Below are 13,473 nucleotides of genomic sequence, written 5' to 3'. Positions count from 1 at the left end.
AGCCTGTGAGCTCGGTGGAACTGTGATCAGAGCAGCCCAAGCACATTCAGATATCTGGCTCTGAGGCCAGAAGGTGGAAAGAAGTCCCTGGCATGTGGCTAAGCACAGCAGAGGAGAGGCTGGCGGCTGCTAGAGCACCTACCGTCAGCATGTTCTCTGTCAGGATGAGCTCTGACAGGTTCTCACAGTCCCCAATTGACTCTGTCACCTCTGTCAGCCGGTTCTGATCCACCTTGAGGATGGAGAGCTGCTTCAGCTGACCTGGCCAGGACAAGAAGAGAGGTGTGAACTGTGCCACCAAGATAATGATGCTGCTTTATGTTTATCTAGCCAAGAAGAGAAGGCCAAGAAGGGATCTTATCAACATCTGTAAATATCTGAGGGATGGATGCCAAGCTGAAGATGCCAGGCTGGTTTTGGTAGTGCCCAGTGATGGGACAAGGAACAGGTACCAGATGGAACACAGGAGGATCCACCTCAACATGAGGAGACACTTATTTATGGGGAGGGTGACGGAGCACTGGAACAAGGCTGCCCAGAGAGGTTGTGGAGTCTCCTTCTCTGGAGACTTTCAACCACCATCTGGACACGTTCCTGTGCAGCCTGCCCTCAGTGATCCTGCTTTGGCAAGGAGGTTTGACTCAGCAGTCTCTGGAAGTCCCTTCCAACCCCTAACATTCTATGATACAGACACTGCCTTTGTTTCCACCAGGCTTGTCCACAGGTTTCACTCATGCACAGTGCAGATCAAGAACCTGAACTTGCCCTGTACAGCTCTGCTCTCCAGTATCACCTACTGCTTCTCCACTCAGCTACTGTGTATTGACAAGCCCTAGATCCCTGGCACATACCCTCCTGCCTGAAGCCCCCCTTCCAGGAGCACTGCTCTGAAGTCCTGCACTGCTCTCCTATCCCACAGCACTCACCAATCCCATCTGGAATGCACTCCAGCAGGTTCTGGGACAGCAGCAGGTCCGTCAGTGCCACCAGCCCACTGATCTCGTTGGGCAGCTGCTCCAGCTTGTTCTCCGACACATCCAGGCAGACCAGGCGGCGGAGGTTGCCCAGCTCCTAGGGTCAGAGAGGAGACATTGCAGTAGCTGAAGAGGAAGCAAAGGAGAAGCCAGAGCCCTTGCAGGGGCACTCACCAGAGGCAGGACCGAGAGCTGGTTCCGGTCCAGCCAGAGCTCACGCAGGTTGGGCAGTGCTCCCAGGGTGTCTGGCTGCAACACAAGAGGACAGGGACAGAGTCAGGCCCTGCCATGGCAAGAAGCTGCTCTAGGAGGCCATGAGTCACACCTTGGCTCTGCAAAGTCAGCCCCTGGTGCTGCTCCCACACCTCCTGCAGCCATGCACCAAATGGTTCAGGAAGCTCAACTCTTGGTGTGCCACAATCCAGCAACACACGTTTGGAGGTGTCTGGGCTGGCTCGATGGCTGCAGAAAGTCCAACAGGGGATGTGGGAAACAGCAGCAGGGAGCTGGCAGGACAAGAACTAAACTGAAGGAATGAGATGTTGCCCTCCTCCTCAGACATGAGCAGAAACATCTGGGGAACTGGACCTCAAGGCTGGCATTGGCAACGCCTCCATGGGAACACCCCAGTGCCAGGACACACACCACACACTGGGTGACCACATGAGCAGAAGAACATGGAAAGGTCCCACACTGCAGCAGAGAAAGCACATGGGAAAGAGAAAGGCAGAAAGCTGGCCCAGGAGTGAGGAACAGCAGCTCGGGGCAGAGCAGCACAGAAGAGAAAGGATGCTCCAGAATTACTGCAAAGGAAGGTCCTGAGTCAGCCTGACAGCAGTGGACACCCCAGAGCAAAAGCACTCGGACAGAGCAGTGCAAGGTGTGCCTGAGGACAGCAGGGAGCGAGACACAAGAGCCAACACATGGAGAGAACATTAAGCTGGGAACAATGACTAAGCCGTGGTGGCAGATCAGAACCTCCCCAAACACCCTGTGGGACCATTTCCTTGCATTTGAGGTGAAAAGCCTACTTGTTTCCACAAAGCTCCAGGGCTCTGCCCCTCCAACCACCCACAGGCCCTCCCCCACCATCCCTCACCTACCAGTACTTCCAGGTCATTGCCACCAAGATCCAACTGCTCTAACTTGACAAGGAAGGAGAGTGAGCTGCAAGAGACAGGGAGCAGAGAGGGGAAGAGAGGGAAAAACAAGAGAAGAACAAAAAGTTAGCACCTGGGACATTCACCTCACAAATCAAACCATTTCTAGTAACTCCTCAAGCTGATGGGGCAATCCTGACCTTCACCCACAGCCCCTCCGAGCCAAGCAGTTTGGGAGAGTGCTACCTTCCCCAGGCCAGGGGATCTGGTCCAGTAGCACCAGCAGCCCCAGATTCCATTCCCATCAATTTGCCTTCTCCCTCTCCCACCATAAAACACCCTGAGCAAAACCAGGACAGACGACAAGCCACACCTGAACCCTGCAGGGATCAGGCCATGGGCACAGACTGACAACAGGAGTGGGGCAGCAGAGGACAACATCTGGGGGAGCAGGGGAAGCACAGCTGCAAGGAGAGGCAGGAAGGACAAACTCAGCAGCCTCAGGTTCCCCACTCAGAAGAAAGGGAAAGACAACACTGCCATGATGTCTCAGAGGACGTCAAGACGCACAGACAAGAAGCTCACAAGACATTGCAAGAAGCCTTCAGGGGAGCCAAAGCCTGTCCACACTGGTGGTCCAAGGATGTGCCCTGAGGATCCAGATGCATCATGACCTGGTGGTACAAAAGGCTGCAGCCCCAGAGCATCAGCATCCAGCTCTTCTTACATGGCTCAGGCATTCACATGTCCTCACCTCTCTGTCCTACCCCACCAACGCCAATTGCTTCCGCTCCAATCAGGGGCAGATGCTTCTCGCTCTGCACTGCCATCTCAGCCCTGGGAGGGAGAGGCATCAGCAGTGCCTCTCCACAAGGAACTGTCCCAGCACAGAAGTGACTCCAATTCCACGGAGCTGGAGCCGTACATCTCAGCACCATCCAGATCAAGGACGCTGTTAGACAGTGCTGAAAGGCCCATCCCAGGCTAGAACAACACTTGGGGGGCACAGGAAAAGCAGGTTCTCAGAGGCTGTTCACACTGCCAGCTTCTGAGCAGGGAAGATCTTTGGCACCAGAGGCAGGGCGACAGTGCTAATCTGACCTGTGCTTCTACATCATGTCATGGCCAGACATCAAGCCTGGGAGATGACCTCTGCAGCCTCTTTCAGCTCCTTTGTGGAAGCATCTTGTCCTCTGTGCCAAAAGTGGCACAGAAGTTCTACAAGCAGATACAAGTGATGAGAGACAAAGCCTGGCAGGCACCTGCAGGTCCCAGAGGACAATAACCATCAGGAAGAGCATGTGCCCGAGTCAAAGCAACACCTCACAGTGAGGAGATGTGTCCACCACAGACGAAAGATTAAAGCCCTGGCTGCTCAGAGACTCAGACCCTGCCTGAACACAACCATCAGATGCCTTCTCTGCTCCCTCTCTTGAATAGAGCAGGGGAAAATGTAGGCAGCCGAACTGAAAACCTTCCATGGACAGCAAGAAGGCACTGAGGTGACCACAGCTGCATGCTTCACAAGTTCACTGAGGAGTTTGTGTGGCCCCAGAACACTGCCACTCAAGGAGGAGTCAAGTAGAATCCACTCCAACACCCATCCAAGGAAGTCTGGATGAATAAGCAGCAGGCTGAAACCTGACTGACAGCTGACATGGATTAGAAACCTCAGTGGGCAGCTCCCATGGGCACCAGGACTAAGGCACTCTTGTATCTACCCCACCATAGCATCAGCTGTGCCAATCAGGCCCTTCAGCAGGAACTCCTCTCTGCCCCTGAGCTCTGGAACACTTAACAAGACTTACCTCTTCTCCCTTCCCTGGCTGTCTGATTGTGTGTCTGCTGCAGGAAAGCCTATTATCCCACCCATTCCCTCAGCCAGAGCAACCAGAAGGGATACTCCAAAAACCAGAGATGTCAGAAGCAATGAAGATCTTCAGCCACCCTCTGCTGCTCTTCAGTCAACTGCACTGCACAGAGATCTTCCTATACCCTCATCAGGACACTTCTCTGTTTCTATAAGAATCCTTCATCTGCTCCACCTCTCTAGAAGAGCAGTTATCACCATTTCCAGCAGCTCTCCTGGAGAACCCTGTCTATTCCAAACCAGCCCTGACACAGAGGCTGAGGACCCTGACCACCCTTCCCTGCCATTCAGCCCTGTGCCACCGCTCTCCCTCCTCACCCCAATTTACACAAGTCCAGCAAGATGTAGCTAACTTGTGTAAAGCCTGGAGTCTGTGCTACAGAAAGAGCAAGTCCCTGAAGGATCAGTAAGAACACTCAGCAGGAGACTCCTGAAGCCACCAGACAGACACTCACGTGGGGAGAGTCTTTAGCAGGTTCTCACGTAGCTCCAAAGTCACCAGGTTTGCCAAACTGCAAGAGAAAAGGGATGGAGAAAGCCAGGTTCACTGACCAGGGCTTCAAGGATAGGAGGAGAGCTCATGTCCTTCCCCTGGGACCACTCTGGTACCTGCAGGAGCGCGCGAGCATGGGTACACGGATGGAGATGAGGGGAGGACATAGCACAGGAGGGGCTGCAATGGCTTCTGATGGAGGTGACTGCTTATGGCACAGTGATGGGGACACAACACCGTGCCCAAGACAAGGACTGTGGCATCACACACAGGACTGTCTGCCCCAAGTGATCAGTGCCCTCAGAAAGCCAAATCCCATGGGAGAGGCCCTGCACCCCACAGGCAAGCCCCAGGGGCTCTGCCTTGGCCACCTAACAGCACAAACCATCCCCACACGATGGGGCAGGCCACACCTGGCTGGGAAGGGGCAAACAGGGACTCAAAGTAAGGAAAGAGACTTTGAGGACCCTGGGTGCACTCCTTGCCTGCACCACAGATCCGAGGAGCAGCAGCAGCTGCTGACCTGGAAAGGAACTTTTTTAAACAAGTCCCTGCACAAGGGTAATGCTTGGAGGTGCTCCGCAGCATGCTCAGCAGAGTGGCAAGCTGCACTGGGATGGCTCTGCCCCTCCACATCCTGCTGGTGTTCTCACCACAGCCCTCCTCCCCCACCCCAAGGAACCATGGCATACTCACTTCCCAATGTCATTGGGGAGGCTCTGCAGAGACACATCATTCAAGGCCAAATGGCCCAGGCTCCGAAGCTGCGTGAACCCCTCTGGAAGCCTGCAAGCATGTCAGAACAAACCACCATCAACGCTGTGCACAGAGCAAGCCCTCAGCTCCTCCCTTAGATCCCCCAGAACCAATCCTGTCACAATCAGTGCCCACGTGAGAAAAGGGGAAGAGCAGGAACCAACTCGGCCCTCAGCTCCTGGCCCAGCAGATGCCCATTTCCAAGATGCACCAAAGCCATTGCAAGTCCAGGTGTGCACACTCAAATATGCAGCACCCAGGAACGAATCTCGGACTAGATGATGCCATGGGATCCTTCAAATTTGGAAGTAGGGAGAGCTACAGTCATCCAAATGCTTGTCTCTGGGTGCTTCTGCAGATGACACTGCAACATTCCCTAGGGCCAAGGAGTAGCATCCGAAGAGCTCCGAGGTGCAACATAACCCAAAAAAAGGAGCAGAAATCCTTTCCTGTTCACAGGCTGTTCCTGGAGCTTCCCTGTCCCACTGCTCTTGACATATCTGAATCACAGACTGAAAGGTTTGCTCATGGCACAAGAGAAAACAGCCCCAAGATGCCATGAGGAAGGTTTAGGTTGGACATGAGGAACAATTTCTGCCCTTTAAGTTGTCCAGGTTTAGCTTGGGCTGCCCAGGACAGTAGTGGAGTCCCCATCCATGGAGGGGTTTCAAAGCCGTGGAGCTGTGGTGCTGAGGGCCATGGGTTGGTGGTGCCCTGGCAGTGCTGGGTTAACAGTTGGACTTGAGGACCTTAAAGGCCCCTCCCAACCCAGCCGACTCCGACTCTGTGACTCTGGCACCACAAGAGGGAAGCAGAGAATGAAGCTGGTTAGACTGTGGCTTGTGTAGTGCTTGCCCAGGAACACGAAGGGCAGGAGACATCTGGAGCCAGACTGGCACCTATAGGGAACCTGTAGACAGCACATCAAGACAACAGTGCCTGAAATCCTGGTCCACCAAGGCAAGGGAGCCACATGCCCAAAACACTGTGGATTTAGAGATGCAGAGAGGAGACTGAAGGGACAAAGCAGAGATCCCTGTTCCTGGACACAGCTCTGGGCACTAGAGTATCTGGGAAGTCAACCCAACAGAGGTCAAAGGACGGCCACTCTAAGAAGGGAGAGTAGAAAAGGCAGAGTGGGCAGAGGACATCACGAGGGCCTTTCCCTGCTCCCCTGTAGTAGAACAAGCCCAAATGCCTTCTAGTTTGTGCACCAGGGGAAGGGTCTGGGAGCAGTAATAAGCCTCTCCCAAGAGGACCACTCACACCAGTGGCACCCATATGACTTAAAGTCATCACTCCAAGCCAGAAGCCCCACCAGAAAATGGAGCAGACACACCAGCTCTTCCCTGGGATGAGTGTTCCACCTGCTTGGAGAACAGACACCTGCAGATCTTGGCACAGGCAGGCAGGAGGGCAATTCTAGGCCTGGACTTCAGGAGAAGACCAGAGAAAGACAGGGAGAATGAGGAACTTTGCTCACAGCTGGACGAAAGGGTTGCATCTAGCCTCCTACCTGGAGAGAGGATTCCCACTGAAGTCTGCGATCTCCAGGGACTTGCAGAATTTGATGCTTTCAGGAATCTCTGGAATGTCTGGAAAAAATACATGAAAAGAAAAAAAAAAGAGGCTTGAGATGAGCCTACAAGGTGGGAAATGGGAGACCAGGTACTGGTGACAGCCTGGCAGAGTAAATCCACCATATTTTCACGGGTCTGGACCCACAAGAGGCCAGTGCAGGAGTCAGTGCGGGACAGGTGTGGCCAGAGCAGCGCAGGGCCGCGGGGAACCCGCTGGGCTTTGACCTTACCGTTACGGGAGATGTCCAGCTCCACCAGCTGCATGAAGTTGGCAACCTCGGGGGGCAGCCTCTGGATTTCATTGTCACTCAGACCCAGCCTGCGCAGGTTCAGGAGCCTGAAGAAAGGCTATGAGAGAAGAACAAAACTGGGTCAGCTCTGTGGGAAATCCATCTTCTCACCTCAAGGCATCCATCCATGGAGACAACTGCCTGCCTGCATAACCTCTGATCTGCTGAGGGCCTCAACGTGCAGTTGCTGCAGAGATGAGAACCCTGATTAGGGTCAGTGAGACATGAGGGTGAAAGAAGGAAAGCATTTAATGAGCTTAAAGATTCCTTTACCACCTCTGTCATCCCACTGCTCCTCTGCCTCCCTGCTAGGACACAGAACGGATGGTCCTTGCTTCCCAAGATAAGCTCACCTTAGGCATTCAGACACAAGCTCCATGAGGAGGTCACTATGACCCACAAGAGCAGCAGACATTGCTGTGTCTGTGTCTGGCCCAGAGAAGCCAACAAAGGAGAAATGAGAGGACCTCCAGGCTGAAAGCCTGTCCCTGCCACCACACACATCTGCTGTACAGTTGACTTTGTCAGGATGCCTGGAAGACCCTCTCCGGCCAGGACACCAGTGACAGGTCCCAGCACCAAGAGGAAATGAGTTTGTGCCACTTATCCTTCCCAAACGCCCCCCCACCCCAGTCACTGAAATGCTGGCTGGACCTCCAGGGACATCCCAATCCAGCAGCACCCAGCTCCTTCACACCTGACTCTTCTCAGAAGTCACCTCTATCACCACTCATACTTTCTAGACCCCAAACAGCCTCTAAGGAGCTTACTGACCACCACCACTGCAATCATCCACCAAGCAAATCCTGTAGCTGCTTCTAACCCCCTGGGCAGAATAGAACCCGAGGCCATGCATCATTTCAGAGCAGCTGGGAATGGCACCCAACCAAGAGTGGGCACTGCAGAAAACCTGCAGCTTGCAGAAGGCAGCAGAGAGAGGCAGAGAGAAGCCGCTGGGTACAGCCAGCTGCCTGTGCCAAGGAGTTTGGGTCCCCTCAGGCTCCTCTCACTGTCCCCGAGTCTTGGCCAAGCCTTAACAAACTCAAACTGGGATGCAAAAGCCCACAGCGATGGAGCTCAGGCTCATGAAGAGACAGGCAGAAGCCACTTCCAATCCACGTGACCATCCTGCCTGTCCCATGAGAGGGTCACACAGAGCAGCTGAGGATACAATCCCAGCTTACAGATCAGGAAGCACTTCCAGAGAGCCAGGGCTGCTCACATCGACCACAATGAGGGAGATCCAACCAGGACTGGAGGCCTGAATCTGCTTTCTCAGTTGCCTTTCAGAGTAATCCAGGCTGCCAAAACAGACCTCCCCAGGAGTACAGCTGTGGGGGGTTGGGCCGGTGGGACACCCACAGCTGTCACTCATAGCAGGGCTAATCATACAACTCCAGACATTTCTCTGCCACCTTCCAGAGATGTGTCAGTCTGGAAGCATTGCTGGGTGCAAGGGAATGTTTGAGGGACCGAAAAAAACCTGCCCAGCTAGGCTGAGATGGTCCTTCCAGAGCAGTGCACCAAGATGAACAGCTGGCACAGGAAAAAGGAAGGAAGGAGACGGGAGGGAAGAAGGAAGGAAGGATGGAAGGAAGGAAGGAAGGATGGAAGGAAAAGCAGGCAGAGAGGGGAGGAAGGAATGAGGGGCAGAGAAGGAGCCCTCTTGACACTGCACAGGTTCGGTCCTTCGGGTTCAGTTTATCTAACGCTGATCAGTTTAACAAGAAGGGAAGTGGGTGAAAGTCTCAATGACAACAAAGGTTCAGGCCAGAGCAGGAGGTTGATCTGCTATTGTTTCCTAGATCCTTCTCCTAATTTTAGAATGCAAGGAAATTCCAGGCAAGACATTGTGCTGACCTGCTGGAGGCTGCAGGCTGGGAAACAACAAGGGGAACAGAACACGCACAGCCAGACCTCCAGCACTGCTGCCTGCAGGGTCTCACAGCAGCGGTGCTGACCCTTCCTTAAAAAAATCAACTCAGAACAAACTGGGTCAATTCCTGCTGCAGGTTGCCCTGCAGTGTGCATGGGAAGTGGTCAGTGACACAATGGAGATGACTGCCAGTCTGTGGGGCAACCACCAGGTTGCCCTGAACGTCAGCTGGAGCCTTATCGACAGGGCATTTGGACTCCCCTAGCAAGGCCTCCCCCAGCCCTGCTCCAACAGGCCCACATCTCTCCTGTACTGAGGACTCGAGAGCTGGCCCCAGCACTGCAGGTGGGGTCTCGGCAGCATGGAGCAGAGAGGGAGAATCCCTCCCCTGCACCTGCTGCCCACGCTGCTGGGGATCAGCCCAGGACACAGCTGGGTCAGGGCTGCGAGTGCTTGTTGTGTGAGCACCCAAAGCCCAGCTCTCACCGGCAAAGCTCTTCTCAAACCCCAGCAAGCAGTGGAAGTTTGCTCTTCCATCTACTGGGACTGAAGTCAATATGATGTACTTGAGGGTGCTAGTGGATGAGAAGCTGGATGTGAGCCAGCAGTCTGCACCTGCTGCCCAGAAGGCCAGGCACATCCTGGGCTACATCAAAAGCAGTGCTGCCAGCAGGTGAAGAGCAGTGACTCTGACACTTTGCTCTGGCGAGACCTCATCTGGAGTACTGTGCCCAACCCTGAGCCCCTCAACACGAGCCTGCTGGAGTGGGTCTAGAGGAGGGGCACCAAGATGATCAGAGGGCTGGAGCACCTCTTCTATGGAGACAGGCTGAAAGAACTTGGCCTGTTCAGCCTGGAGAAGAGAAAGCTCCAGGGAGACCTTGTAGCCACATTTCACTATCTGAAGGGGACCTACAGGAATACTGGGGAAGGACTGTTTAGAAGGGCTTGTGGCAACAGGATGGGGGGCAGTGGACTGAAATTGGGGCAGGGTAGCCTTAGCTTGGACATAAGGAAGAAGCTGTTTACAAGGAGAGTGGTGAAAAACTGAAAGAGGCTGCCCGGGGATGCAGTTGAGGTCTCATCTCTGGGGACATTCAAGATTACTCAATGTGGCTCTGCGCAGCCTGATCGAGTTGGAGGTGTCCCTGCTGACTGCAGCAGGGCTGGACACGATGACCTGTGAGTGTCCCTTCCAACCCCATGCAAGCTGTGAATCTGTAAAACACAGCAACATGACCTCGCCAAGGCCTGATGGGCTCCAAACACCACAGCCAACCTCTACTTCTCAGCTCTGGGCACTTCAACTCATGAAGCCCAACAGCCAATGGGCAAACAAAATCTGCACCAAAGACTCAGCTGCGGCACTGGAAACAGAGAACAAAGTCATCTCCAAACTGCTGCTGGAAGTGAGAGTGAAAGCTCCATCCCTGTCCCTGTGGAGGTCAGCAATTATTCCCTAACCATCATTAACCCAGCTTCACATGGCTGGCAGGAGAGAAGGCACCAATTCAGCGCTGCACTGAAGGTCTCTGTTCAGATGAAACATTTGGATGCATGCAGCGTGGTCAGCAGGCTGAGGGAGGTTCTCACCATCTACCCAGCCCAAGGGAAGCCACATCTGGAATCCAGTAATCCAGTTCTGGTCTTCCCAGTCCAAGAGAGACAAGGAACTACTTACTGGAGAGAGTCTAGTGGAGGCTGGGAAGCTGCTGAGAGGCCTGGAGCACTGCTGTGAGGAGGAAAGGCTGGGGCTGTTGAGCCTGGAGAAGAGAAGCCTGAGAGGGGATCTGCTCAGTGTTCAGCTAAAGGGTGAGGGGCAAGAGGATGGAGCCAATCTCTTCACAGTGGTGCCCAGAGATAGGACAAGGGTCAGAAATTGGAACCCAGGAGGTTCCTTCAGGAGCAGCCTCTTGGCTTGGAGGGTTGTGAGCCCTGAAGCAGGCCCAGGGAGGTTGTGAAGTCTCCTACTCTGGAGAGCTTCCAAAGCCACCTGGGCACTCAGATCCTGAACAACCTGCTGTGGGTGAGACCCTGAGAGAAGCTGAACTCTGAACACATGGACCCAAGGATGAAAGTTGAGCACCACATCCAACGGGAAGAGTGGAGAGGAGCAGGCCATCAACAACACACAGAGGGCACTGCCAACTGCAGCACCTGCCACATGAAGTCAGGCTCTCAGGGCCATTTGCATAACCAAACAAAAAGCCTCAAATGTCCCTTTTTGCTGCTGCCAGGCAAACACTGAAGTGTGCAACCAACATAAACAATGGAACAGGACCAGCAGAATTTCAGGAGCCTCCTGATTATGACAAACCTTTCAAGGTAAACCCCACCAGTCACTTGGAAGCTACACATACACAAGGTACAGCTACCTGCCATCAATGAGAGGCTGAGCTCTCAAGTAACTCCAGCGAGCCCATGGACCACTCTGAACTGCTCTGCTCCTGTTAGAAGACACGATGCTCACCAGTCAGCTAGCTCCAGCTAACCACAGCTAGGCTGGAATGACTTTGCTTCTGTCTTAACAATGACCAATGGCTCAGCAGCTCTGCAAGTCCCACTTCAACACCCACACCATGATACATGGAGAAATGAGAAAGGATGAAGCCCCAGTGCAACCATCAGTGAACCTCTGCACTCAGACCACTGCTTCTGGAGTCACCTCACAGGAAAAAAAAAAGTATTAGGCTAAGAGAGCAGAATCACTGCTATGATGGTCAAAAATCTCACTGCAAAGGGACAGGAATGTGAGCTTCTGATGGAAATACCCTGCCCATCCTGACCCTACAGCTCTCATCTCCAGCAGGATGGTCAGTTCTACCCAAGGAACATCTCCCAGCAGCATGCTGGTTTGATTTGAGGCTATGCACAGCAGCAACAGCAGGCTCAGCCAGTTGATGAGAACAAGAAACACTGGTAGGGCTCCACTGGGCAGGTTCACCTTTGGCTCCTGCCGAGGAACCAAAATACCTGAGTAGTGAGAAGGTTCTGAGCCTCACATCCTGCCTGACCTCGGACACATTTCTTACTGGTAACAGAAGGAGGTCTGAAACCCACCCAGTGAGACAAGGAAGCACACAAGGCCATGGAGTTCATGTCCAAGACAGAGCCACTCATGGCTCCAGCTCTGGTCAGTGGTGAATGCCATATGGAAAAGCAGAGGCAACACCCACCCATTTCAGAGAGAGCCTCTGGCCTCATGTTCTCACCATGGACAACTGTTCCCCAGCAAAGTAGGTGGGTGCCACTAAATGTGGCACTGCCCAAAATTAAGAGGGGGGACTGTCTGACTCTTGAGTAGAGACAGAAGCCTAACAGTCCCCTGTACCCTATCTCCTCATTCCTTACATTAGGAACTCCAAGTGTCCACCTCTGAAACAGACTTCACCATCCACCTCCTCTTCTGCAAGAATGGAGCCAGCTTCCAGTGTCTCCATCCCCAGCCTCCTTCAGCACAAGGGACCTCGCTGCCTGTGGACTCCAGCACAGAACCTCCAGCTGAAGGAAGCCAATATCAGCCAAAGAGCAAAGGACTGCAGCAGGAGAGCAAGGGAGGGGTGCAGGGTCCCACATGCAGCAGTGGACTCAAAAAGGCAACCTGCACCGCAGAGGCAGGCCCAGCAGAACCACAGAATGGCTGAGGCTGCAAGGGACCTCTTGACATCAGCTAGTCCAGCCTCTGCTCCAAGCAGGGTCAGCCACGGCAGGTTATCCAGAGCTGTGTCCACTCAGGTTTTGAGTACTTCCAAGGATGGACATTCTGCAACCTCACTGGGCAACATGTTCCAGTGTCTGACCACCCCTCCAGGAAAAGAAACCCCAGAATTTCCCGGGAGTCACTTTGTGCCAGTTACCTCTCATCCCGCCTGTGGACACCACTGAGAAGGGTCCAGCTCCATCTCCTTTGCTCCCTGACACCAGCTACACATCAAAGAACACCACCACCCCCAAGACTTCTCTTCCCCAGGCTGAATGCTCCCAGCTCTCTCAGCCTCACCCCACACCACACATGCCCCAGTCTCTTACGCATTTCTGTAGCCCTTCCCTGGACACCCTCCTGCACAGGACACGCTCCTCCAGAGCAGAACAGAGGGGAAGGATCACCTCCCTTGACCTCTGTGGCAATGCTCTTCCCAACTGCTCATCAGCCTGAGGGCCCCAGGGCCCCCAGCGTTCCTGCAGAGCTGCCTGTGGGGCGCTCAGTGCCCTGCTTGTCCTGCTGGATGAGGCTGTTCCTCCTCAGGTGCACAGCTGGCAGCAGCAGCCTTCTGCTGGCCAATTTTCCCAGTTGCTGAGGTCCCTCTGAGCAGCAGCAGAAAGACCTGGCACAGGAAGGTCACACACAGCACATTCATAGGCAGCCAAGTCACAAAGGGCCCTTGTAAGCCCGGTCTCTTGTCTGTGAGAGGCCCCAGAAAACCTCTGGAGGAGGTTTCATCCTCCTCTCTGCAATCAGTGTGCCTCCAGCTAAACTGTGTTCCTTCAGCATGCCAACTGAGACAGCATCCCCCAGAGTCCTGCCTCCAACCAT

General features: G+C 54.1%; 1 protein-coding gene across 14 annotated transcripts in view; it reads right to left on the bottom strand.

Annotated features, from left to right (window-relative positions):
* SCRIB (scribble planar cell polarity protein) overlaps positions 1-13,473 on the bottom strand; it is an 88,972-nt gene that overhangs the window by 63,484 nt on the left and 12,015 nt on the right. For 13 of the 14 annotated variants that reach the window (XR_010304843.1, XM_064154528.1, XM_064154515.1 and 10 more), the window contains exons 2-9: positions 7,004-7,121; positions 6,710-6,788; positions 5,134-5,223; positions 4,400-4,456; positions 2,078-2,141; positions 1,149-1,223; positions 927-1,071; positions 143-261 (exon numbers count right to left, since the gene is read on the bottom strand). Coding sequence is in view for 13 of the 14 variants with exons in the window: in XM_064154528.1 (XP_064010598.1) it covers positions 143-261; positions 927-1,071; positions 1,149-1,223; positions 2,078-2,141; positions 4,400-4,456; positions 5,134-5,223; positions 6,710-6,788; positions 7,004-7,121 (747 nt within the window). In the remaining variant the exon portion in view is untranslated. The remainder of the gene's footprint in view (positions 1-142; positions 262-926; positions 1,072-1,148; positions 1,224-2,077; positions 2,142-4,399; positions 4,457-5,133; positions 5,224-6,709; positions 6,789-7,003; positions 7,122-13,473) is intronic. The other variant, XM_064154520.1, reaches the window with a different exon arrangement.

This window comes from Pogoniulus pusillus, chromosome 14 (genome assembly GCF_015220805.1).
Source record: "Pogoniulus pusillus isolate bPogPus1 chromosome 14, bPogPus1.pri, whole genome shotgun sequence".
Classification (NCBI taxonomy): Eukaryota; Metazoa; Chordata; class Aves; order Piciformes; family Lybiidae; genus Pogoniulus; species Pogoniulus pusillus.
This window is presented reverse-complemented; position numbering and strand designations above follow the sequence as displayed.